Source organism: Trachypithecus francoisi, unplaced genomic scaffold (genome assembly GCF_009764315.1).
Source record: "Trachypithecus francoisi isolate TF-2019V2 unplaced genomic scaffold, Tfra_2.0 Lachesis_group11, whole genome shotgun sequence".
NCBI lineage: Eukaryota > Metazoa > Chordata > Mammalia > Primates > Cercopithecidae > Trachypithecus > Trachypithecus francoisi.
Genome location: NW_022681456.1, coordinates 2717572 through 2742487, shown reverse-complemented (window position 1 = coordinate 2742487; position 24916 = coordinate 2717572). Strand labels below are relative to the sequence as shown.

The 24916-nt window shown below is 55.0% G+C and overlaps 1 protein-coding gene across 5 annotated transcripts in view; it reads right to left on the bottom strand.

Annotated features, from left to right (window-relative positions):
• Positions 1-24916, bottom strand: part of RIMBP2 (RIMS binding protein 2) — a 332648-nt gene that overhangs the window by 39307 nt on the left and 268425 nt on the right. For all 5 annotated transcript variants that reach the window (XM_033220100.1, XM_033220104.1, XM_033220103.1 and 2 more), the window contains exons 7-13: positions 20014-20218; positions 14684-14829; positions 13414-13490; positions 8799-8908; positions 5511-6323; positions 2280-2431; positions 738-1187 (exon numbers count right to left, since the gene is read on the bottom strand). In XM_033220100.1, coding sequence (XP_033075991.1) covers positions 738-1187; positions 2280-2431; positions 5511-6323; positions 8799-8908; positions 13414-13490; positions 14684-14829; positions 20014-20218 — 1953 coding nt within the window. The remainder of the gene's footprint in view (positions 1-737; positions 1188-2279; positions 2432-5510; positions 6324-8798; positions 8909-13413; positions 13491-14683; positions 14830-20013; positions 20219-24916) is intronic.

The window sequence follows — 24916 nt, the reverse complement described above, 5'->3', positions numbered from 1 at the left end:
CAGGGTGGGGGTGGGGACACATGGTCTGGCTCCCAGCCCCACATCTCCTCCTCCAGCCTTGCACAGGAGGCATTACTCTGCAGGCAGTTTCTCAAAAATTCACGTCCCATTGCACATGTCATCTGGAACATGGCCCTACCACAATCCAAACGCTCTCTCCTGGACCCAGAAAAGTTCAGTTAGGAGACATGCAAATATGTACGCAGGGACCTGTATGCCCATGTGTTTCTACACATAGGTACAGATGTGTATGTGAGGACGCATACAGATATGTGTATCTGTGGGTGCACATCCATACATATATAGACACGTGTGCATGTGTGTGTATATATATTTACATGCACACACACACGGAACCTAGGACTCTGCAGCCAGCAAAACCAGGAAGAGCCCAGTTCAGGAAAGTGGGTCCCGGCCAACTTCTACCGGGCAACTCTCAGATCCCTTGTCACACACCAAGACCTTTGTCTGGATTTTTTTGAGCCTGCTTTCTAAGCCAGGCAAGTGCCTGGCATTTCCTTAGTTATGTAGTTACATATTCGTAAATTAAAAACACCATTTAACTCAATCAGGGTCAGGCACATGACAGAGTCCACCAGCAAAGCTATGGGCTGAGCGTGGCCCCCCTCCCTGCAAGCTGGGATGCAGTCCCCCTCCGTGGGCTGGGGAGATGACAGGGCCCCGTCCCATGGGGCTCGGGGACTGAGGAGCCACTGAGGTGGAAGCCTCAGCCTTACCCTGCTGCTCTCGGCCACCCTCTGCGCGGCCTCCCGGGCCATGGCCTTGGCGACGGTGGTGGACACTGGGGTGCCCTGCGGCTGCGGCAGGATGCGGCTGGGTGAGGGCGACCGCCTTCCCGGGCCTGCGGGCGGCTCCAGCGTGTGCCCATGCACAGGGCCAGGTGCACGGCTCTGCTCCCAGGCCTCGTCCATCCTGGCGTGGGGACCCAGGCGCTCGTCTTTGGTATCGGGGACTCCAGAACTTGCTAATGGCTTTGATTGGGGTGCAGGTCTCGGGTGAGGGGTAGGAGGCACCAGGAGCTCAGGGGGAACGGCAGCAACTGCAGAGTCCACGGACTCGCCCTGGGCGGAGAGGGTCCGCACGGTCACGCCCTTGGCCTCCAGGCTCCGCAGCCGCACAAGCTCCACAGCCGTGCTGTCTGCCGTGGGGAAGATGACTTCAGCCACCTATGGACAAGCAGAGCGGGCTCGCGGGCTGCCTGAGATGAGCCCCACGGTCCTGCATGGGGAGCCGGCCAGTCGTCTGCCCAGATGCCCGGTGCAAAGGATCACCCCCAGCGATCTCCAACTCCAACCACCCACCAGATATGGAAGCTCCAGGAAGTCTTGCCGGGAGGGGGCAGGGACAGGTTCACAGACCTCAAGCACCAGGACCCAATCAGTGGTAGGAGGTTCCATGAGGCCAGGGACGTCAACCGTTTATCTCCCATCCTCTGGACCCATTCTGAGTAGACGCAGGGGCCAGAGAGGGGAGTGAGTGTCGGGTTTAACACTGCCACAGCTGGAGGGAAGAGAGGGGCTCAGGCAGAGGCCAGCGTGGGCTTCCAACTGCTGGGGGACAGCAGGGCTGAGGGCCTCCTCTGCAGGGGCCAGGGCCCATGCTGGGGGCTTCCCGCCTCAGAGCACAGGAGTCAGCTGGAAGCGGCTCAGGCAGACGCGCTGCCTGTTTCCCAGTCACCCCTGCTCCCGCAGGGCAGAGCGGGGGACGGTGAGGAGCGGCTGCTTTCCCAAGCCCTTCCTGAGGGCAGACGCTTCTACTTCACCCCAGGCCGGGCTAGGGGGTTGGTGTCCTTGGTTCCCTACGCCAGGCACCAGGGATATACCCATTTCTTGGAGTCAAGGCCTGGCCACCTCTTAGCGTAGAGACCCAGCAGTGCTTCCAGGCGGGATGTGCCTTTGACCATGGGTATCATCCTGCTAAGACCCAGTTTGTTGAAATGAACAAGGCAGTCATCAATCAAGAATGCTCTGATACTGGGGGTCCCCTCTCTGGCCCCTGCATTTTTAATCCACAGCAGAGCAGGGAAGGGGATGAGGGAGGGGAGGGAGGTGGGGGGAATGCTGGAAATGAGGAAGGGGCCTTGGGGTGGGGTGGGTGGTGCTTAGTACAGTGATGGAGTCTTCGGGGCTGAGGGTGCCTCCAGTGATCCGGGCTGGAAGAGCAGGCCCTGCCTCCTTCACGGAGCAAATACCAGGCCCGTCCCTGCTGCATTAGAGCCTGACAAGTTCCCCGCCCCTGCTGGACCCAACAAAACTCACCCTCTGCCCTTTGGCGTACACACCGTAGCCGGTAACGTTTGCGCCATTGGACAGCCCGGAGGGCGTCAGCACAGGTGGTCTCCAGGAGACCCGGATGGTGGCGGGGGTTGCCCCAGCCTGGACAGTGACATCTTGTGGGGGTGCTGGGGGGCCTGGGAGGGGACAGAAGGGAAAGGAGGTGTTGAGGGCCCTGCCCTGGTAGGTGAGCCATGACTGGGCTCCGCCCATGTCACCTGAAAACAAGATCATTCAGTAAAGTCACCAGGGAAAAAGAGAAGACACAGTGTTGACAGCACATCAGAAACTGTGGTGAGGTGGGAGGGTGGGGCTGGGGTACAGCCAGGTACCAGGATGCACAGCTGCCCTTTTCCTTTAAATTTGGCATTTAGTCACCATCTTCTGGGAAATGCAAACCTGAAGTGTCTGTGGAACCATCTCCTTACCTGTCCTCAGTCTCTGTGACCCGGCAGAGCAACCTCTGCCCAGGGGTCTCAGGCCTGGCCAGGCAGCCACACGATTAGCTCAGAGGGGGCCAATGAGATGCCGGCATTTGGCAGATCAAATGGAAGAGAGATCTTGGTGGAAAGCAATCCCCCATCCCCCGTCCTGCCCCTGGTCCTCTCACCTTTCCTTCTCTCTTTTCTCTCCTTCCACCCTCTGCCTGGACCTCACATTCCCCATCTTACCGCCCCACGAAATTGAGCAAAACTGAAGATGAAGAGACCAGGTCTGATGACATCACTGAACCTGAGAATCCATTTCTGTGTGTGTACGTGTGTGTGTGTAAATGTGTATGTATGGGTGTATGTGTGTATGTGTACATATGTGTATATGTGGGTGTGTTTGTGTGTGGATGTGTATGTTCATGTGCATGTGTGTATATGTGTGTGTGCATGTGTGTATGTGTGTATATGTGTGTGTGCATGTGTGTATATGTGTGTGTGCATGTGTGTATGTGTGTGTGCATGTGTGTATGTGTGTGCATGTGTGTATGTGTGTGTGTGCATGTGTATATGTGTGTGTGCATGTGTGTATATGTGTGTGTGCATGTGTGTATGTGTGTATGTGTGTGCATGTGTGCATGTGTGTGTGTGCATGTGTGTATATGTGTGTGTGCATGTGTGTATATGTGTGTGTGCATGTGTGTATGTGTGTATATGTGTGTGTGTGCATGTGTGCATGTGTGTATATGTGTGTGTGTTGGGGGGTGTGTGTATAGATGTAAGTGTACGTATGTGTGTAGATGTGTGGGCGTGTGTGTGCATGTGGGTGTGTGTATGTGGATGCATGTGTATGTATATATGTGTTTATGGGTATACGTGTTTGTGAGTGTGTATGTATGTATAAGTGTGTATTTGTGTGTGTGTATATGTGTGCGAGTCTGTGGGTCTGTGGGGCTGTCTGTGGGGGGGGTGTGTGTGAGTGTATGTGGGTCTGTGGGTGTGCATTTGTGTATGTGGGTCTGTGGGGGTGTCTGTGGGTGTGTATATGTACTTGTGTATGTGGGTCTGTGGGGCTGTATGTGGGGTGTGAGTATAAACACATCCATATCTCCCACCAGCTGTGTTACTCTGAAGAACCACAACCTTGCACCACCATCCCCGGGCATGGCTAACCCTGGCCGTACCCAAGACCATGGGGGATGGCACATGGGGTGTGATTGGACACGAATTCTGAAAAATGCTGACCTATGTGTGATTGTCCCAACTACACCCTCTTCCTCCAACACAGACATGTCCCTCCAGTTTACTTCCCACTCTGAGACCTTGTTCCCAGTCACTGGGGTGAGCCTGGGGCCCCACCTCTGTGCTAAGGCCCCTCCTCTACCTGACTCTCTCCATCTCAAAGTTAGTTCCAGGGCAGCCTTTCCTGAAGGCCCCAAGAGATGTGCCCTTTACCTCCTGACTCCCCATGGAGTGCCTGTGTCTGGTGTTTCTCTTTTTTCACCCCCAGCACTCATCAGAAGGCATCGCAGGAGGCATCCGTGAAAAGCAGGTGGCCTCATTATCCCAGCATTCTTGATCAACTCCGGGCAGTTGGGGAGGAAATAAAATGTCGCCGTGTAACACAGATGAACTGACCCTGCCTAAGTTAGCTGCTACCTGGACGTGCTGTCCCCCCTCAGGCAGCGTCTGTCCCCTCGGACATGCAGTCCCCCCCAGGCAGCGTCTGTCCCACCTACCCCTGACACCACTGCTCTGTCAGGCTCTAGTGAACCAAAGGTTTCACGAATACCAGAGTGGGCAGTGGAGGCTTCTGGAGGTGGGGGTGCTGGCTGCCCAGTAACTCAGCAGCACTGGGACCCTGGCGAGTAGGAGAGCAAGAAGATGAAGGAGGTGTCCACACTCACCCCACCTCCCTACCGTCTCCCCCAAGAAATGAAGGGGGCTCATCACACTCCCCGTTTGAGTGGAGGAAGCAGAAAAGGACACTGGAGTTTACATTGCGGAGAAAATACCTTCTGTGATGAAACGTGTCTTTTACACAAGCCATGTAGGCGTCGTGTGCCTCGTGTGCACGCTTAGTGGCGCCTGCCTGTAATCCCAACACTCTGAGAGGCTGAGGCGGGCAGATCACAAGGTCAGGAGTTTGAGACCAGCCTGACCAACATGGTGAAACCCCATCTCTACTAAAAATACAAAAATTAGCCAAGTGCGGTGGCAGGTGCCTATAATCCCAGCTACTCAGGAGGCTGAGGCAGGAGAATCGCTTGAAATCAGGAGGTTGCAGTGAGTCGAGATTGCACCACTGCACTCCAGCCTGGGTGACAGAGTGAGACTCCATCTCAAAATAATAATAATAATAATAATATATTTATAATAATTATTATTATTTACAAGGACAAGAAGGAATGGTTCCGAGAGGCGTGTAGGCACTTCCAGGCACTATCCCACTCAATGAGTATGTGTCCGGGGGTGCGTGTGACACAGAAGATGCAGCCATGTTCCCTGGGGGCACTCACTTCCCTCCTGTCTTTTGTAGGATGAGCCTCTTGCTGATGCAAGTACTCAAAGAAAAACTGCCAACATGGTCCCTAACATGCTCCAAGGACTCCTGCGCGCGTGCACGCACACACGTTCTGTGCTTCATGGGTGACCTAAGGGATTTTCCAGGGTCATGCTGTCGGGATGGGGATTCCGGCTTCTGCCTGCCCCACCTTCTTTCCCCACGAGCAGGGTGACCACCTGTTGTTCTCGCCCCGGGCGACCCATGGAAGGACACAGGGCTCACCTGCAGGCAACGTGGAGAACTCCACAAAGGCCTCCTTCTTCTCCCTTTGCTCCAGCGGGAGCTGCCACGGCATCTGGTGGGGTTTGGCCAGAACCTTCACCTTATAGGCCATGTTGGGCCTGAGATTGAAGAACTGGTACTTGTACCTGGCGGCCTTGACGATGTCGAACTCCTCCTCGTTGAGGAAGATGACGTGGCTGTAGTTGCTGTTGGTGGGCAGCCAGGAGAGCTGGGCGGAGATCTGCGTGATGTTGTCCACCCGCAGGTGGGAAGGGGCCACCACCACGTCCTTGCCCACCAGCAGCGTGCACTGCAGCTCGTCCGAGCTGCCCCTGCTGGTGACACACTGCACGGAGATGCGGTAGGTGCAGGCCGCCATGTTGAGCTTCTCGATGAGGGCTTTAGTTCTGCTCCCCAGGGTGAGGTTCATGCGCGTCTCCTTGTCCACCAGGACGTTGTAGCTGCTCACGGTTCCCCATCCTGGTGGCACCGCCGGGGGCTCCCAGCCCACAATAACACTTTTGGCGAGTTGTTTGATAAGGGTGATTTTTCTAGGGTAAGGCACGATGTCTTCTCCGATGTCGTCGATGTTCACGTCCAGGGTCCCGGCACTGCTGTCGGTGATGCCCGCGTCTGTATGGGTTGGGGAGTGGAGGTCCAGGATGTGCTCTCCCTCCAGGCCGATGCCGGAATGGTTGATGAAGTTCTGATCCTGCTCGTTCCCCAGCGTGCTTGCCAACCGCGACTCGTTGTCCTGCACAAAGTCCACGAAGTTGGAGGGCACCAGACCCCTCTGGCCATCGAGGAGCTCTCCTGTTGGGTACAAGGACAGAGTTATCACTCAGCCAACACAGCAGAGGCCCCGAGACCTCCAGCGTACTCCCACCTCCCCCACCAGGACCGTAAGGCAGAGCAACAGGGTTGCCCTAGGGCTCCGCCACTGTTCCCAGGAGTCCATGCTGGGGCCAGCTCCACACCCACCATCTAAAGAGCCAGCTCCTCCAGCCCCATGGCCCAGTCTTCTTTTCTCCATGATCTTTATCGCAACCTGAAACTGTCATGTTTGTGTGTCCACGTACCTACACTGACTACCCCCTCCTAACACGAACACCACTCGGGGACAGCAGGGATCTCACGACGAGTGAATGTCCAGCCCTAGAGTGGCAGCTGGCTCACAACCGTGCACAGGAAAGATTTGTTAGAAGGACGAGTCAGTCAACTCAGTGGCGTTTGGAGATTAAGAAAATAAACATCTTACTATGATTTTTGAGTATAAGAATTAAAAGGTGATTTCCTGTCCCCCTTGAAAAACACTGGGCACATCGTAACGATTCCACAACGTGTCCAATTTCATGTGAAACAAAACTATCAATTTGGTGTCAGAACCACAAGTTGAGTTGCAAAAAATATGTCCAAGTAGCTCTCGTGGCTAAGAGTGGATGTAGTGGGGACTGCCGTATTTTGTGAAACTCTTAACTTCTATGTGCTTTAGCAGGGCTCGCGAGGCTGCTAACAGCAGATGGCCAGAAAATGGAGAAGCGTTCAGAGCTTCAAAGATGAAGCAATTTGGATAATCTCCCAGCACAGACCCAGAATGGACCATTTCCCCCAATTCATCACAAGGCACCCACAGACCCACAGAGAGGGGCTGGGAAATGCTGAGCATTGAATTCTGTGCCCAAAAGACCCCCTGCCTCGGGGGAGCATGTGATGTGTTGTGGGCCAGGCGAAGACATGTCAACCATTTAATTAGTCCTGGATTCTAAAAAAATAAATAGAAGGACTTGGACTCTGTTCCAAACCTCCACCTAGGGTGTGGGTCTGCAAGAGCCAATCCTTTGCACTGAGGATGCATTATTTAAAATTCCTTAGTTTGGAGGAGATGGTGGCGATGACGACGATGGTGGTGGTGATGAGATGGTGATGGTGACTATGAGGATGATTATAATGGTGGTGGTGATAGTGATAGCTACTATTTATTGAACAATTACTGTGTGCTAAGCTCTGTCCTAAGACCTTCATATCTATTACCTCATTTATCCTCACAGACCCTCTATGAGGTGGGTACTATTACTATCTCCATTCTATAGCAGAGGAAGCTGAGGCACAGCGAGGTGAAGGAAGCTTCCTGCCGTCACACGGACAGTGGAGTCCTGAGTTTTGATCCCTGCCTGCAAAGAGGCTCCTGGAAAGCTTCTGTGGACTCAATGCCTGGTGAGAAAGCTCCAGAGATTTCAACACAGGTTTTCTGGCAGCTGTCTTGGGCACATATTTCTGTGCTTATGTGAAAATCAGTGGTGACAATGTGGACTGATGGGAAGAATTCAAATTGCTACCAGCTGTGATGAGAGTTCTTGGCTGGACCATCCAGAGCCAAGAAGAGCTGCTGGTGAGCGAGTGGTGAGCAAGGCAGCTCGCCTGCTGGGCTCCTGCTCATGGACGCCTACACGACCTTACCCCAGTTAAACACCCGGGAAAAGCCCCCGGGGCTTCCATCGGCTCTGAGAAAACAGCACGAGGTCACCAAAGAGAAACTAGCTCCGCAAGAACGATTCCATCTGCTCGGGGGGAAGAGGAAGAAGCCAAGACCACGCTATTTGTCCAGGGCAGTTGAAATGTGTCGGGAATTAGGGAATCAAATCTTTTGGAACGTTGATTTATGAACTGCTGGTGCTGTTACATGTTTATTCTCAAGCTAAAAAGGCAACAAAAGGTGGGGCGTTTCAGACGGAGGATTTACATTCCCTGATTTCCAATTTGGAGAGGAGACCTCGAGGGCATTAGCAGGGATGACCTGGGGTCACCCCCTAAGCTGACAACAGTGCCTCAACGTCAAGGAGATGGATGGCCTTCCACAGGTGCCAAGGGCTACCTTCCCATGAGATCACCTGGACCAGAATGAGGCTCTGCCAGGAGGATGCCTCTGGGAGACGCCAAGGGAGCTGGGCTGAAAGACAAGAGCAGGACAGACCCTTTTCGAAGCAGAGGGTCCATCAGCCCCGTGCGTCTGGGAATAGCTGCCAAAAGCTCTGCAGAGATGAGCAGAAAACATCTACCATGTGTCAGAGGTCAACTTGGAGCTGAACACTGGAAACCCCACTCAGGTTTCTTTCCAGTCATCGAAGAGGGGAAACCTGGTAACTATGGAGTGGGGAAGGGTCAGAGCGGAGGGCTGGGCGGCCAGGAGCACGGTGAGAGCCCTGCCCGTCTATCAGGGCCCTGGATGAAGTGGTTTGCAGGGTGGACCAGCCCAGCCTACGTCCGTCACAGCCATGTTCCAACAGAGACCTTCATAGAACCCATCCTCATCCATGTCTCCATAGACGTAGAGGTATTTTCCCGCCGTGAGGGGCAGCTCAGCTTCGGGGTTCTCGTTCGGTCCATCGAAGGGGTTGTAACTGCAGGGAAAACACAGTTACTTCGTTAGAGGCTCTGGAGGACACAGCCCACACCCCTGCCCCCGCAGAACACTGGGCAGGTACACGGCTTCTCTCCCACTCCTAGGGAATTACAAACCCCCATGATCGTTCGGGGCTGATGAGTTCTCTGTACAGTGGAAATCCAGGCCACTGCCAGCTCACACACACAGATTTAAAGTAAAAATGCAATTCTGAAACAAAGTTACATGCTCAGAACTCTTTGCATCAGATACCAGGTTTATGATTCTGACATTTTGTTCACATAACTATACATCTCCCAATTAACAAGCAAATGTGAAGAAAATTAACCCTATAATCTTTCAATAATATAATTTAGTGAAAACAGAATCATATACACTATTTAGCAATCTGCTTATTCTTTCACCTTAAAAATAGCATTCTGTACTTCTACCTCATGAAATATTATTTTTATCATAGCCTTTTAAATGGGTGTAGAGTATTCCACTGAACATATTAACATACCTTATTTAACCATTTTCCTAATGTTGGGCATTGAGGTTTCTTCTGACTTTTGGCTAATATAGTGTTGCATTATATATTCTTATAAACATATTTTTGCACACTTCCACAATGTCTTCCTAATGATAAATCCTAGGAAATATATTTGTTTGGTCAAAGGCACCTACATTTTTAAGGTCTTGGGTGTGGATAGTCAAAATGCTCAGAAAAACAGATGCATGATTTTACCCTCCCCCACCCCACCCCCAGGAATATAAGAGTATCCATATTCTCCAGTCCTCAGCGTATTGGGATTAATAATTTTCAAAGCCGTGTCCAACTTGGAAAATCAAACACATGAAACAAATTCAGATGAATTGAGGATTTTCTACATAAAAGGTGAATTAACTAAAAATAACAGTGAGTAACTCGTTAAAAACAACATTAGAGCTGGAGAAGACAGCCAGGCACCGTGATATTATAATTATGATATAAAAATGATACGCATCAGTGGCACAGCGCTGAGAGGCTACTGCACGCAGACACACAGGGCCACAGTCGGCGGGGCCAGGATGAAGACCCAGTCCCACCCCTGGCTCCCTCAGTCCCGTCCTTGTTGTGTGTGGAGCAGGTCCAGGCGCAGCTATTCATGGAACCCTCAATGCAGCACAGGCGCAGCGCCGGCTGGTGTCCTCTGAGCCTGGCACATGCTGAGGTGGCTTCCCAGACAAGCAGAGGCCTGGCACACCACAGACGCCTTCCTTTCCAATCATGAGCCTGGTCCAGCGAGGCTACCACATGCAACCTCGTGGGTGCGCCTGCGTGTGGGCCCTGGAGGCCACCCAACCTCGTGGGTGCTCAGGCAGATGCTGCCACGTACTGCATGGATGCAGCCACGGGACACGTCGGGAACTGGGACTCGATTGAGACGGAGGTAGGTCAGGGGTCACTCAGCACCGGAGGCGGGGAAGAGGGATGGGTGATCACAGACAGAAATGGGTCCTTGGGGGCAATGGGAGCCTCCCACATGTGACCGTGGCATCTGCAAGCACAGCAGTGGCCCTGGGCAGCACACTGCAAATGGGTGAACTGTGTGGTGAGGACCATCTCACCGTACAGCTGACGAAAGGAAGGATGGTGATGAATGTGTCAGCTTCACCCTGGACCTCGGGTGGGAAGGCCCCAGGAGCCCTCAGCAAGGCATTCCTTGTGGCGGAGACTGTGCCAGATGGAAGGGAGGAGACATGCACACCGAGGCAGCCCCTGCATGGAAGGTGGGGAGAGGCCGCTCGGCACCCAGCGTGAGCGCCCAGGAGGCTTTCGGTTTCCAGAAACGTCTAAGCAGGTGGCTGAATAATGGCAGCAAGAGGAGACACTGATTAGACCCAGGGCGGAAAACACAACCGCCCCCCCCCCCCCACCTACATCTACCGGCAAGGCCACCTCCCAGGGCCTCTGAGGGCTTTCAGAAAACTCAGAACCAGCTCTCTCGGGGACCAGCCACTACATGCCCCTCACAATTTGACTTGGTTTGGTTTCAGGGTGGTTGGGCAGGAAAAAAAAAAAAAGGCATAAATCCATCACCAGTAAAACGGGAATGCCACTGAAAGAGTGAGATAAGGAGAATGTGCGTGGGCCATGGCTGGTGATGGCCGCGGGAGAGGCGGATGTGCTGGCTCGTTATGTCCCCGCTTCTGGGCTCGTACCAGCCGCGGGTCGGTCCTCGGGGGACATTAGCTCTAGGGCAGCTCCCCCGGAATAAGCCGTGCCCTCTCCACAGAAGTGGCAGGAACGCGAGCCCAGTGGTCCTCTGAGCTTGGCCATCGTAGGTCACATGTGGTAGCCTCGCTGGACCAGGCTCATGATTGGAAAGGAAGGCGTCTGTGGTGTGCCAAGCCTCTGCTTGTCTGGGAAGCCACCTCAGCATGTGCCAGGCTCAGAGGACACCAGCCGGCGCTGCCCCTGTGCTGCATTGAGGGTTCCGTGAATGGCTGCGCCTGGACCTGCTCCACACACAGCAAGGACGGGACTGAGGGAGCCAGGGGTGGGACTGGGTCTTCATCCTGGCCCCGCCGACTGTGGCCCTGTGTGTCTGCGTGCAGTAGCCTCTCAGTGTTGTGATGCTGTCCTCCAGCACCGTGGTAGATGAGCGGATGGTGGGCCTGCCCCCACCCGGGTGCAACCAGCATTCGCATCTGCCCAGGCCGGATTCGAACTGGGGAGCCCACAGCCCAGGGACAGCTACCCAGTGCTTCTGCTACCTGAACCTCGGAAATGGGTTTGCATTGGTGAAATTGGCACATTACCAACGAGCAGAACATGATCCACTGATCCTCTTAACAGTTGTTAGAAATAGCTCTCGCTGCAGAAAGCAAAAGGTATTCAAGGTGTACGGATTGGCTTAAATCAAGAGTCACTCCCTTTGCATGAGCAGAGTTTAAGGATCTAGTGAGCGTGGGATCTACACTGAAGGTTGGTCCCTAAACAGATCACGGGGGACTCTGGCTGCCCGATGCCAGCTGAAGGGCAGGGATATCTGCCTCCAAAATACCGTCAGGTCAGCCTGAGGCCAAGCCCGCACTCAGAGCTGCTAGAGCATCTGTGAGACAAAAGACTGGGTCTTCACGAGTGTGAGGAAATGGGGGCGAACTGCTGTGTCTTGGGCCTGCTGCTGCACCTGGCTGATAAATTCCCAAGTGTCCGCCTGCAGGCAGAGTTGGCTGCAGCTTGCTCTCCTTTCAATCAGGTAGTGCAGTCCTGGGGGACCTCTCATCCCCGCCCACGTCCGCCCTGCGGAGGCTCCCGTGGAGGACCTGAGAGGTGTGCGGGACAAAACTGGCTCTCGTTACTTCTCAGCGAGCACGAGCACTGAAGGCCCCTGCAAGGGAAGCCCACTCAGTGGCTGTTATCGCAGCGAGATGCAGCCTGCAGCGCCCGGCAGAGGGTGAGGATGCAGGAGAGCAGGGTGCTGGACGCACCCCTCTCACTCTCGGGGACAGGAGACTGGGGCTCTGGACACGTCCCCTCTCGCTCTCGGGGGTGGGAGACTGGGGCTCTGGACACGTCCCCTCTCACTCTCGGGGGCGGGAGACTGGGGCTCTGGACACGTCCCCTCCCGCTCTCGGGGGCGGGAGACTGGGGCTCTGGACACGTCCCCTCTCGCTCTCGGGGGCGGGAGACTGGGGCTCTGGACACGTCCCCTCTCGCTCTCGGGGGCGGGAGACTGGGGCTCTGGACACGTCCCCTCCCGCTCTCGGGGGCGGGAGACTGGGGCTCTGGACACGTCCCCTCTCGCTCTCGGGGGCGGGAGACTGGGGCTCTGGACACGTCCCCTCTCGCTCTCGGGGGTGGGAGACTGGGGCTCTGGACACGTCCCCTCTCGCTCTCGGGGGTGGGAGACTGGGGCTCTGGACACGTCCCCTCTCGCTCTCGGGGGCGGGATGTCCCCTGGAAAGACACTCATGCCCAAGCCCCTGCACCTGTGAACGGGACCTTATTGGAAACAGTCTTTGCGAATGTGATGGACTTGGGTCATACTGCAGTGGGGCAGACTCCAATCCAGGGACGGGCATCCTTAAAGGAAGTGGGGAGAACACACAGAAACAGGCACAGGGAGGCGGCCGGGCAGGATGGAGGCAGAGACCGAAGCCACGCAGCTACAAGCCAGGGTTACCTGGGCTCCCGGCAGCCAGAAGAGGCAAGAAGGACCCCTCCTTGGAGCCCTCAGAGGGTGAGACCCCGCCGATACCCCCATCTCAGACTTCTGCCCCCAAAGTTGGGAGAGGAGAAATCTGTGGTTTCAGGCCACCAAGTTTGTGACCTGCTGTCATGGCAGCACTGGGAGACTTGCGTGCCACCCAAACTCTCTCCACCGAATCTGCTCAGCCTCCAGACCAGGCTGAAATCCCACCTTCTCCTCGTGCCCTGGGAGAAGCGAACTTCTCAGCCCCTCGAGTGTTCCCAGACCCAGTAGCTCATCTGCCCCACTCACCAGGGCTTGGTGGATGCAGAGAGGCCGCACTTACCTATAGCGGGCAACACAGAGGTGGACCTTCCCCGAGTATCTCTGCTTTGAGGTATTGGAATTCCGTTCATTCTCCATCTATGAAAAAGGCAATGGGTGTGCAGGTTATGGAAGCTGGAGGTGTCCCACCCCATTCCCGTGGCAACGGGAAAGCCCCTCACAGCTTCCTGGGCCCCAGGAGAGACGGCCTGAGACTGTGGCACTCCCAGGAGGCACTGCCACCCACACCCCCACATATGAGCCCGGAAAGGAAGGTGGTCCCTCAGTGTGCACCCCTTATCACACAGGCTCCTTCTGTGTTTGTGGAGAACCCAGTCCCCAAACAGCAAGGTAAGGCTCAAAGGCAGGGCCTTCCCCCAACAGAATTCAGGGCGTGAGACACTCAGGGCGCCAGGTCCTGTGGGGTCCGTGGAAGACACAGAGCTGCATGCTGCTTTGGACACTTGGCCCTCCAGGGGCTTAGTCTATGGAAGAGGCCCCCCACCACCGTGTGACATGCCCAGCGCCTCAGAAGGACGACATGGGGAGGTGGTGGGAGCTGCCATGTCCCCCCAGCCCCCACCCTCTCTTCCTGTCTGGGGGTTTGTGGAGTGTGGGGGCTCCACCCAGTGTCTCCTACAGCAATCCTGGGAGTCAGCGGGCGTGGCCTTTTCTCATACGGGTGGGGGTGAAATTGAGCAGTATGTGCACGACCCCCCAGCTATTCCACTCTCACTCCCCCCAGCGCATTCCCCACACAAGCCGGAACAGTCTTGAAGCAGGAATTAGACCACATCACCCCCTGCCTTAACAGCTTTCAGTGGCTTCACCTCGGACTCAGACAAAAAGCCAAGCGCTGTCCTCTGCTCCGGCCTTAGCTCGTCCCTGCCCCCGCCCCCTCTCCAGCCACACCAGCCCCTTCCCATCAGTGCGACAGGACAGGACTCGCAGGGCCCATCCTGACCTCCACAGGCCCCTCCCAGCCAGCTCGGTGTCAATGGCCTCGCAGTGTCATCCTTGCACCCTTCGATGGGATTTGCTTTTCTAAACGCTGCCTCGCCAGTGTTCTCTCTGCTCCCCCTTAGAACAGGGACCACACCTGTGTTCACAGTGGGGCCCCTACATCCCAGCACATAGTCGGGCCAGGGAATTAACAGGGGCAAAGGGAAGAACCAACCAAAAGGAAGAGAGGGAGGAGGATGGGGAAGGAAAAACGGGACAGACTGGCCAACATCCACACCAGACACACTTGGCACAGGCAGGCCCGGCGGCCCCTGTGGGATGGGACTCACGTCTGACTCAGATCTGCATCTTGGGCTACCGGATCTCGACAGAAAGGTGGGCTTGGCGGACAGAGGCTCCGGCCTGTCACCAGGCTGCGGAAGGGGCCGGATGTATTCACCGATCGCAGAGCTGCCTCCAATAGCGCTCTCCTGACCTGGCCACGAACATTAAAACAAGTTGAAACAAATATACAAATAACATCGTAAAAGTGCATTGGTCATGTGCCTACCCGGGGTACCTTTCCCCTCTTTGACAACAGTCGCTGCGTTTCATTTTGGGGTCCACCCGTCTCCTGCTCACCATCTATGTAGGCTGGTGTGACCCCACCCTCAGCTCTGGGCCCGTCCAGCTGGCAGGTTCACCCTGGTGGTAATGCTTCTTTGGGAGCACAGGACGAGGACTGGCCCAGGCAGAGGGAACTAAAGGAGAGTTGACAGCAAAGAGGCCGCTCCTTTCCTTGGCTTAAAATTGAGCGGCTGTGAAGCTCACGGAAGCCGCCAACCTCCTGCACCTGCAAGAGGAGCGTTCCGTGAGGACGGCACCTGCTCACAGCGAGAACGAGGGAAAGTGGATCCTGGCGATGGGCTTGGAGCCCCTGGTGCAAGATGTACCGGAAGCTGCATCCTGGCTCTTCACCTGCTCCAGGTGACAGACAGGCTCCTTTCTGCTCACACCAGTGTAGGGTGGCTTTGCTGTCACTTGTGAACCACTGAGTCCTAACTGGCCGAAGAGGTGGGTTTGTGGCTAAAAATATACTCTTGATGAGAGATTTGCAAGGACTGAAGTAGTTCTCATCCCATCCTATCCTCCTGGGGTCTCGGGGGCTGCTGAGCCCTGTCCTGGTTGCCTGGAAAGGAGCATTGAGCACTGTGACTAACGCTGGCCTGCGTGTCAGACGACAGCGCTGCCCTTTAACCAGGACCCGGGTGTGAAACATGATGCGACTGCTTCCTTCCCAAGCTCTTCGCTACTGGGAACGACGACGCCTCCTCCCTGGGGTCCTCGGTCCCTCTGTAGCTGTCTCATCGTAACAGTCACCTCACTGATGAATATGAATTGCTGAGTCCAAATCAGGAAGTATAAAATGATTTAAAAAGCCATCAGGAATGTTCCACTAACGGTTGCCCTAGGAGCCGTCCCTGGCAGGCCCCACAGCTCCAGGCTGGAGTGAACAGCAGGACAGCACCACCACGGCAGGGAATTGGAACTGGGGCAGCCCTGCCCCCGGGTCCCCTGTGAGAACATCCGATCCTGGAGGGCAGGACCTTGTTTTATTCACTGTAACATGGCTTGGCATGCAGCAGGTGCAAAGTGAACATTGAATGAGTCAGCTCCCAGAAGCCTCAGAAACCCAGCCGAGAGCAGGGCCTGCTGCAGCTTCTCCAGTTCCGACTGGCATTGCTGCTTCTCCTCTGCTCCCAGCCACGAGAGTCACCTGGACCAGTGAAACTTGAGGGCCGTGGCAGGCTCCACTTGTGGGCAAAAGCCACTTTTCCTCCCCACACAGTGGCCAGGGAACTTTCCGGAGAGGACACACTGTCCTTCGGCGTTCCAAGACTGGGGGATGTTTGTGACGGCAGCAGAACTTAGCCCTTCCTGCTTGACACCGCTGCCATGGTGAACAGCAGGGGACGGCACAGCCGATGAAGGTGATGTGAATACAGCAGTCACCTTGCGTTCACACTGAACTTATCCAAAACTAACTCTCTAGGGAAACATAACGTAATCCCCATGGAAGCTTTTACCTGCCGCTGTGCCTGAGAAGAGAAGGTGAGATTAGAAACGCAACATGCAGTGCCTTCAAGCGGGGCTGGCTCCCACTGGCCCCTCGAGATGCGAACACCACCCTCTCTCATGATGGGAATGCTTCAAAATACATATGTTCTAGAAAAATATGGCTCAAAAAAATGTTGACTCAAAAAACCCAGCTCCCATACTGGAAGGAAAACTGGCTGTGCCGGTGGGGGCAGGTGGGGATAGGAGAGGCCACGCCTCTCCCCAACGCACTCCTTCCTAGGAGGTTGCCAGGGACAGTTTGGTCCGTGAGCAACGCCTGCCTCCCACACTGACTGCAGAGCCTCACTCTGTCAGAGGGGCCTCCCCACACAGGACGCGAGTCCCTTGGTGGCCGCCCCAGCCACAGGCCGGAGGAGCCCTGGGTGAAAGCACAGGTGAGTGACGGAACATCCGCCTGGGACCCCTTCTGTGTCTTGCGGCCAGCCCTGCACCTTCCACCACCTTCTCTCTCAGGTCAGTGTGGGAGGAAGATCTGCGGCAGATGAACACGTAAAAAAATACAGATACGAACACAATGGGATGTTATCCGGCCTCAGGAAAGAAGGACACCTGGCCCTTTATGACAACACGATGGACCTGGAGGACTCTCTGCTACGTGGGATAACCCAGGCACAGAGAGACAAACGTGGCATGGACGGCCCCCACCTACATGCAAAACCTCAACAAGGCCAACTCGCACAAGCAGAGAACAGAACAGTGGTTACCAGGGGCTGGGCCGGGGGCTGTTGGTTGAAGGGCACAAGATGAATACGCTCTGGGGATCTGCACAGAAATGTGAATGCAGCTAAAATGCTGGATTGTAGGCCAGGGCAGCGGCTCACACCTGTCATCCCAGCACTTTGGGAGGCCAAGACAGGTGGATCACCTGAGGTCAGGAGTTTAAGACCAGCCTGGCCAACATGGTGAAACCCCGTCTCTACTGAAAATACAAAACTTAGCCAGGCATGGTGGCGGGTGCCTGTAATTCCAGCTACTTGGGAGGCTGAGGCAGGAGAATCGCTTGAACCTGGGAGGCGGAGGTTGTAGTGAGCCGAGATCACACCACTGCTCTCTAGCCCGGGCAACACAGTGAGACTCCATTGCAAAAAAAAAAAAAAAAAAAAAAAATGCTGGATTATAGACTTGAAGTTTGCCAAGGAGGCAGATCTTAAGGGTTTTCACCATGAAAAGAAAAGGTATCCACGTGAGGACATGGATAGGAGGTGGTATGTTAATTAGCTTGGCTGTGGTGATTATTTTGCAACTGATTTATGTTACATAGGATCAAGTTGTACACCTTAAATATATGATTTCTAATTATCCACTATACCTCAAAGTTGGAAAAAATGTACAAAAATAAGCAAACACAGAGGGGGAAAATGTACAAAAATAAGTAAACCCCTTCAGACAGTGAGGGAAGAATAAAACAAGAGGAGACCCTAAGCAGAGGCCTGGAAGAGGGACCTTCGCTGTCTGCAGGGAGGAGTGTCCTGGTGGGATCGGGGTGCTGTGGAGCAGCTCTCTGGAGGCGCTGGTGTCCGCCACCATAAGTGACATGCACTGTGAGGAGAATGCCAGGGCAATGCCAGGGGAGACGGGCATGGGTCACGCCAGGGGACCCCTGGTGGGCCAGGAAAGAGTGATTAAATGAGCCGGGTTCATTAGGAGGGTGCATCTTCCAGACGGTTATTAAACAGAAGCCATGGCACAAACCTTCTTCTCTGCCAAGTGGCCCCTGGTTTAGTAAAGGCGCCGTACCGCTTTGGTTTTTTGGTTTTACTCAGTGTGCCTTTTCTGCCGTGGTTAATCAGATTCCTTTTTTCCATGCTGGCCAATCCCTGTTCCCACCTCCCTGACCCGGGAGCTTTGCAGTGGGTTCCACATTCACGTGCTGTGAGCCTCGGGCTCACCGGGCAGGCCTGCGACTGCTGTTTTCAGAAGGGCCAGCTTGCAAGGTGGGTCACTGGCCGGTGTCTGGAACTCAGCTTCTGAAATGTCCTCTACACTGGAAGGAAACATCCGCTGACTGATAAAGGCAGGCCTGGCTTGTGCACACCACACAGCTCACACCGAACACCTGCTTTCCTTCTGGGAGTCTGGAGCTTCAGTGGGCATGGTGCCCGCGCAAGCAGCCCCCAGGAAAAGCTCTGGGCCCAACTCTCAGTGGGTTTCCCAGAGCAGAAGCCGTGCGTTTCTTGTGGCACGGAGCGGCGCTCTGTGTCCCTTCGCGGGAGGGAGAGAGCGAGCGTGGAGACACGTGCATTCTGTTTTCGCCTGGGAAGAACTGAAACTGTCTTGTTTTCCTCCACCCTTCAGGTTTCACAGCTCAAATGTGGTTTCTTGGCAGCCACCTTCCAGGACCATCTAGAAGAGCCCAAATCACCGTCCACCTTGTCACCTGGTCTGCATGCAGCGTCTGGTTCAGAGGCTCCCCATGTATCATCTGCCCGCCAGCAGGAGCTCTGCAAGGGGTCCTGTCTGTCTTTCAATGTCACAACCTGGGCAGGGCATGCAGCCCGCGTGTCATGAGTGCCTGGAGATGAGCGGCAGAGCGCTCAGATCCTGGTCCCTGCCCACTGGCCTTCCACAGCCATGGCCACTTACCCCAGCCCGCATTCTCTCTGATGCATGGACCAAAAGCGAAGGGTGTGGGAAGGTGTGGGAAGAGGGGAGAGGCAGGAGAACGTTTTTTAACAAGACCCAAGTGGCATTCCTTATTTTAATGATAAAAAGCACTCAAGGTACTTATATATTTTGATAAGAACTAGGAGAAATCTGCAAATTATCTTTTTTACGGAATTCCAAAGTGAGGTTCAGATGCTCATCTCCCCTAATTTTTTTAAACCAACTTCTTAAACAGGTGGGTACACCTGGCCATGAAACCTGTCTAACCTCTGCATCCCACTTAACCTTCAGCCGGGACACGGCACCTCCACCGAACTCTGATCAAAGGACACCTGTGATTGTTCTGCCTGCGACCAAGACTAACCCCCCAGCATACACAGGGGGTTTCTCCCCACCTGGCTTCTAAGCAGGACTGTGCTGGGTGAGGGCTCATGTTCACCACTGCCTTTGCTGGAACAGAGGTTCCAAGCATGTCCCAACATCACCAACAGGTTACTGAGATGAGAAGGAAGGGAAAACAACTAACACAGGAAATGAGCTTCGCAGCGCACTGGAGTACCCTGCCAAGAAGCCCGCGTGGAGTTATCACCGGTGTCGTCTCTGCAGCCAGACTCCTGGGTTCACATCCCAGACTGAGCCTTCATCAGCATCTGTGTGACCCATGCTAGTGCCTTGGTTTTTCTCGCCTGTAAAATGGGCCCATTTCACAGGTGAGAAATGTGTGGGTCACACGTTCGTGGATGCCCGTGAGGTACTGGGTACACCGTGTGCCCCGTGGCTGCGAGAGGCCCTGTTCTCATCCTTCCCACTGCGGTGGTGGGTCCCTGTACCCTCTGCCAGGTGTTACCAAACCGACTTCACCTGCACACACCCTCGCAGGCCCGGCCAACGGCCATTCTCTCCCCACCACAGCAAGGCGGATAGTCCAGGCATTTACCTTTGCCGAGGGAAGTGGCTAGGCCATTCACGAACTGTGGGAAAGGCTTGCCGGGGGCCGTGGAGACATCCAGGGGGGCCACCGTGCTGCCACCCAGCAGGTCAATCTTCCCAGCGTGCTGCCGGAACTTCTCCAGGTCCCGGGACAGCAGGTTGAACTGCTCACTTTGAGTCCGGCATTTCTCTTCCAGCTCTCGAACCTTGGACTGCACAGCAGAGGCAGGACAGGGGGTCAGCGGTGGCATTTAGTGGTGGAAATGTATCTGAGCCTGTTCACATGTGTTGTATGTGTGCACATATGCATGTGTATGCGTGTGTACACACACGTGTTGTCTGTGAAAATGCATGCATGGTAAGAGTGTGTGCACGTGTCTGTGTGTGACGTGTACAGCTACCTCCACAGGAGAGCAGTGCCTGATAAACCTAGCTTCTCGTGCCACCTGGCTACTGGCCAATGTGAGAAACCACAGGTGCCAAGAAATCCTGCAAACACTCAGCTCCCAGCCAACCGTAGATTGTTCTGGGCTGCGCGTGCAGCCCGGGCACTTTGCAGTTGGCAGGCTTTGCTAGAGCTGTTTGGAACTTGGAGTATGAGGCTGTGATGCGGCCCAGACTCAAGGGAGCAGCTCAGGTGCTGTCCCACGGATGTAAGGATGCAATTCTCATCCAGGGTGCCTGCCCCCTTGGACTGCAGAACGCTTAGGAATGCCACTTTGAGCAGTAAGGAATCTCTATCTGCTACAGTCAGTTAGCAACATTGCTGCATTTGCAGACAACACAAAGACACCTCGGGAGCCCTGGGGAAGGCAAGCGTCTCCCCTGGGGACACATACAGGAAAGGGGTAGCCCAGCAAAGCTCCTTCCTTAGGGCAGGATGGACCTGGGCTGTGTCCAGTCTCGGGACATCTCTGACCCTTGTGGGCTTTCAGGGGTACATGGGCAAAGCCCCGCTCCCTGCTCCGCTGGGACTCGAGCTCTGTGTGAGACATGGTCTCCTGAGATGGGCTTCTGGCACCCATCACAGAAGGTGCAGGACAGAGGGGTCTACAGAGGACCCACCCTTCCTTTCTCCACTGCGCTGACCACCCCCCGGCACTCCGGTAGCTCCCGGGCTGTTTGTTTCTTGTCGGTGTCCACGACAACACTCTCAGCCCTGAGTCTCTGCCTTCTGGCTCGTGGATATACCTTCCACACTCTGCATGGACTCAGCGTCATGCTCAAAGAGCGTTTGCTGCATCAGTGAAAATGGCGAACCCTGAGCTGTGGGTACCACGCTCCTTGTGGGGATGGCTTGTCGGGTCTGCATACAAGGCCGCTTTCTTGCCACTCCTTACTTTAGGACGGCTGGGAAAATCCGTTATGGGATATTACTGTCATCTGTGGAGTTGACGACAGACACTGATGTTTCCTCAGTGAAATGTCAGCCCCATGAGGGCAGAGCTCTGTCTGCCTGTTTCCTGCTGTGTCCCGGCCCTGAGCAAAGAGCTCAGCGACAGCCCCCCGACCCCTCCTCCGCCCCTCCTCTTCCTCCATCCTCTCCCCCACTGTCCCTCCACAAGCAGCAGGCTTCTCAGCTCCTTAGTCCAGAATGAAGCACTCTTTATGGCTGAGATCATGGATTTCTAAAATAAACCTCACAAATCCAAAGCCGATAATGAATTTCTTTGATTCATTAAAAGAAATCAGCACTATTCTTTTTTAAAAAGCTGAATGAGCTTGGCCAAGCCGGCTGTGTCTACCGCGGAGGGCACAGAGCTGAAACCCCAGGGGCTCCCGGGCATGACACGGAAAGCATCAAAGGGAACCCAAGCCCGGGAACAGCTCCTACCCCGAATGCGGGGTCTGCAGGCGGGATGATGACTCAGCTTCCGGGGGCCTTGCAGGTGCTCTGGTTCTGCTGGTTCAGCCCTTAAGACAGAGTGATGGGCCCTGCAGGGCAGCCAGGGTCTTGGCCAGGGAACAGCTGTCACTGCCTGCTGCAGGCTAGGCCTGACCCCAGAGGGCCCTGAGCTCAACTGTGTGAGCCAACAAGCCCCCAGGCACCCACAGGGCACTTGCGGAGCCTTCCTGGGGCGTGGAGGAACAGGAGACATTTAATAGTCATGCATTCATTCTAACATGCGACAGAGAATGTGTAACTGGCACACCCATTCCCCGATGTCGTGTCTATGAAAATGACCTAACTAAAATAGGCCGGGCGTGGTGGCTCATGCCTGTAATCCCAGACTTTGGGAGGCCGAGGCAGGCGAATCACCTGAGCTCAAGAGTTTGTGACCAGCCTGGCCAACATGGTGAAACTCAGTCTCTACTAAAAATACAAAATTAGCCAGGCAGGGTGACACATGCCTGTAGTCCCAGCTACTTGGGAGGCTGAGGCAGGAAAATCGCTTGAACCCGGGAGGCTGAGGTTGTAGTGAGCCGAGATGGAGCCACTGCACTCCAGTCTGGGCAACAGGAGTGAGACTTTATCTCAAAAAAAAAAAAAAAAAGAATAGATTTTTCCTATTACAATCTTGAAATGATAAAATTGTAGCAATAAAGAACAGATCAGCGGTTGTCAGGGTTTCGGGTTAGGGGAGGGTGTGACTAGGGAGGGTGCCGTGAGGGAGGTACTCTGGGTAACACAACCGTCTGTACACCTGATGGTGGTGGTGGTAACAAGAATCCGTATATACCACCAAATGCCATACAGCTGTATACGGGAAAAAAAAAAAAAAAAGAGTGGATATAAACACTGGAGAAAGCAAATAAATTCCCCAGCACACTACAGTGCTGCTACCACGCCAGCTTCCCGGCTTTGAGAACACACTCTGGCTACAGAGACGCCACCACCGGGAAGCCAGAAGAGGGGCCGCGGGAACTCTCCCTGCTGTCTTTGTAAATTCCCGTGAACCTAAAATTACTTCAAAATAAAGTTTTCACAAGTGAAGAGATTTTAAACAACAGGAACTAAGAATATAGGCAGCATGCAGAGACAGCGAAAACAATGAAAGGTACCACGTGAATGGCCAACCTCTGGGGACGTTATACCCCATCAAGGGGGTTAAGGGCGGCTGAGGTCGCAGGGGCCGAAAGCGAGTTCTGCATCTGATACACATCTATGCGGTGGCCGGCAGGCTGCGGGCTGCCTGCTTTGGTTGCAGGAGGGCGGGTCATGTGCAATACAGAGGGAAGAGGGCAGGCTGTCTGCTCTCACATGGTTCCATAGGACGCCCAGAAATGACGGGGGGTGGGGGGCCAAGGATGAGGGTGAGCCAAGCAGCAGCTGCATACACTCTGTGGTTTGGTCCCCGGGGCCTGGCAGGGCCACTCCCATGCCTGTGTCTTGTGTGGGCCACAGTGGCACTTCCTAAGGTCAGCCCCTTGGCCTGGCCCATCAGTCCATCCTCAACCCTTAGTTCAGGACTTGGCACAGGGTGGGCATTTAACAGATATTCGATGGATCACAATAAGCTGTGGGAAAATGGATCCATGCACAGGAAGTGTGGAGTGCCGTTGAGTTAGACATGAACCAGGTCACCTCTGTCAAAGGGAGACAGAAAACGGTGGAGGAGCAGCCACCGGGTGGCTCACCAAGGAACCCCGAGACCTCTGCACAGGGGCTGGTGGGGTTCAAGGAGGGCCGCCACCAGCCTATCGAGGGGCCTGCGTCTTCTGTGCACAGAGCGGGGCCTGGAGCACAGACTCACAGGATACACACAGCTGAGGGTTCCCCGTGGGAGAGGGAACCTGGCCCTGATGAACACCCAGGCCTGCGATGGCACAGTGACCACGGGTGAGGAAAGGCCACACCACCAGGTCTGCACGAGTGCCTGAACCCCAGAGCCACAGCCTCAGAGACTCAGGGCCTGAGGCCAGACTCCCCCTGCAGGGCCGGATTCCCCTTCCCTCTGCGGCCGAGGCTTGGGGTGACTGGGCGATGAGCCGAGGGAGGAGGGTCGGGAAAGGGCTCAAGCCTGAGCATCCCCCAGCTCGGGGCAATGGGGTGAAGGCCAGGCAGGAAGACCCAGGGCCAGAGTGCCTGTGAGCAGCCAGAGCAGTGCCCGGCAGAGGTTAGTCCCGTCCTCTGTGAAACAGCCATGATGACAGAGCCTGTTTCTAGGATGAGCGTGAGGACAGAGTGCATCAACGCGGGCTTAGTGCTCCGAAAAGGGCAGCAGATGGAATGCTGGGCACACGGAACTGCCGTTGGCAGCAGTGGCAGCGCCCGCAGGAGCAGCTGTAATCACGGTGGCCGTGTTGGTATTGATTAGCCGTACCAGTATCAGTGGTACTGGTATTTTTATTACCTGCAGTAGTAGCAGCCTTGCTTTGGTATGAAAGAGCGTTAGCAGCAGTGGTAGCAACAGTAGTATTTTTTGTAGGAAGACCATGGGTATGAGCAGTGGTATAGTAACAGTGATGTTGGTATTAGTATTCACAGCAGCACAGTATTAGCAGCAGTGGCAGCAGTATTGGTATTATTTGTACTAGTCACAGCAGTATCATTATTACTACCTGCAAGTGCACTGGTGTTATCCTTCACAGTAACAGTTTGGTGTTAGTATTAGTAGCAGCAGCAGATGCAGTATTAGCAGCAGCAACAGCAGGGATACTGGTATTCTCAGCAGAGTAGCAGCCAGCCACTGTCCTTGATTCCCCTACAGGTTCCCCAGGGCCTGGCACCAGGGACATCCACCACATTCTGAGGGGTGTTGGGAGCAAGAGGCCCACGGGCAGCAGTGAGCGGGGAGACCCAGCTTGCCCTGAGCCCCCTCCCACAGTCCTCTCGCCCACCTGGGCTCATTGCACAGGAGATTCTATGCCCTCCTGTGACACAAAGTCACTCTCTTCTTGAAGCCTGAGAAATGCCCCCAGGCTCCCAGCTGCCGCCTCCTCCCGGAGGGTGTTTCTCCTCCAAGGGG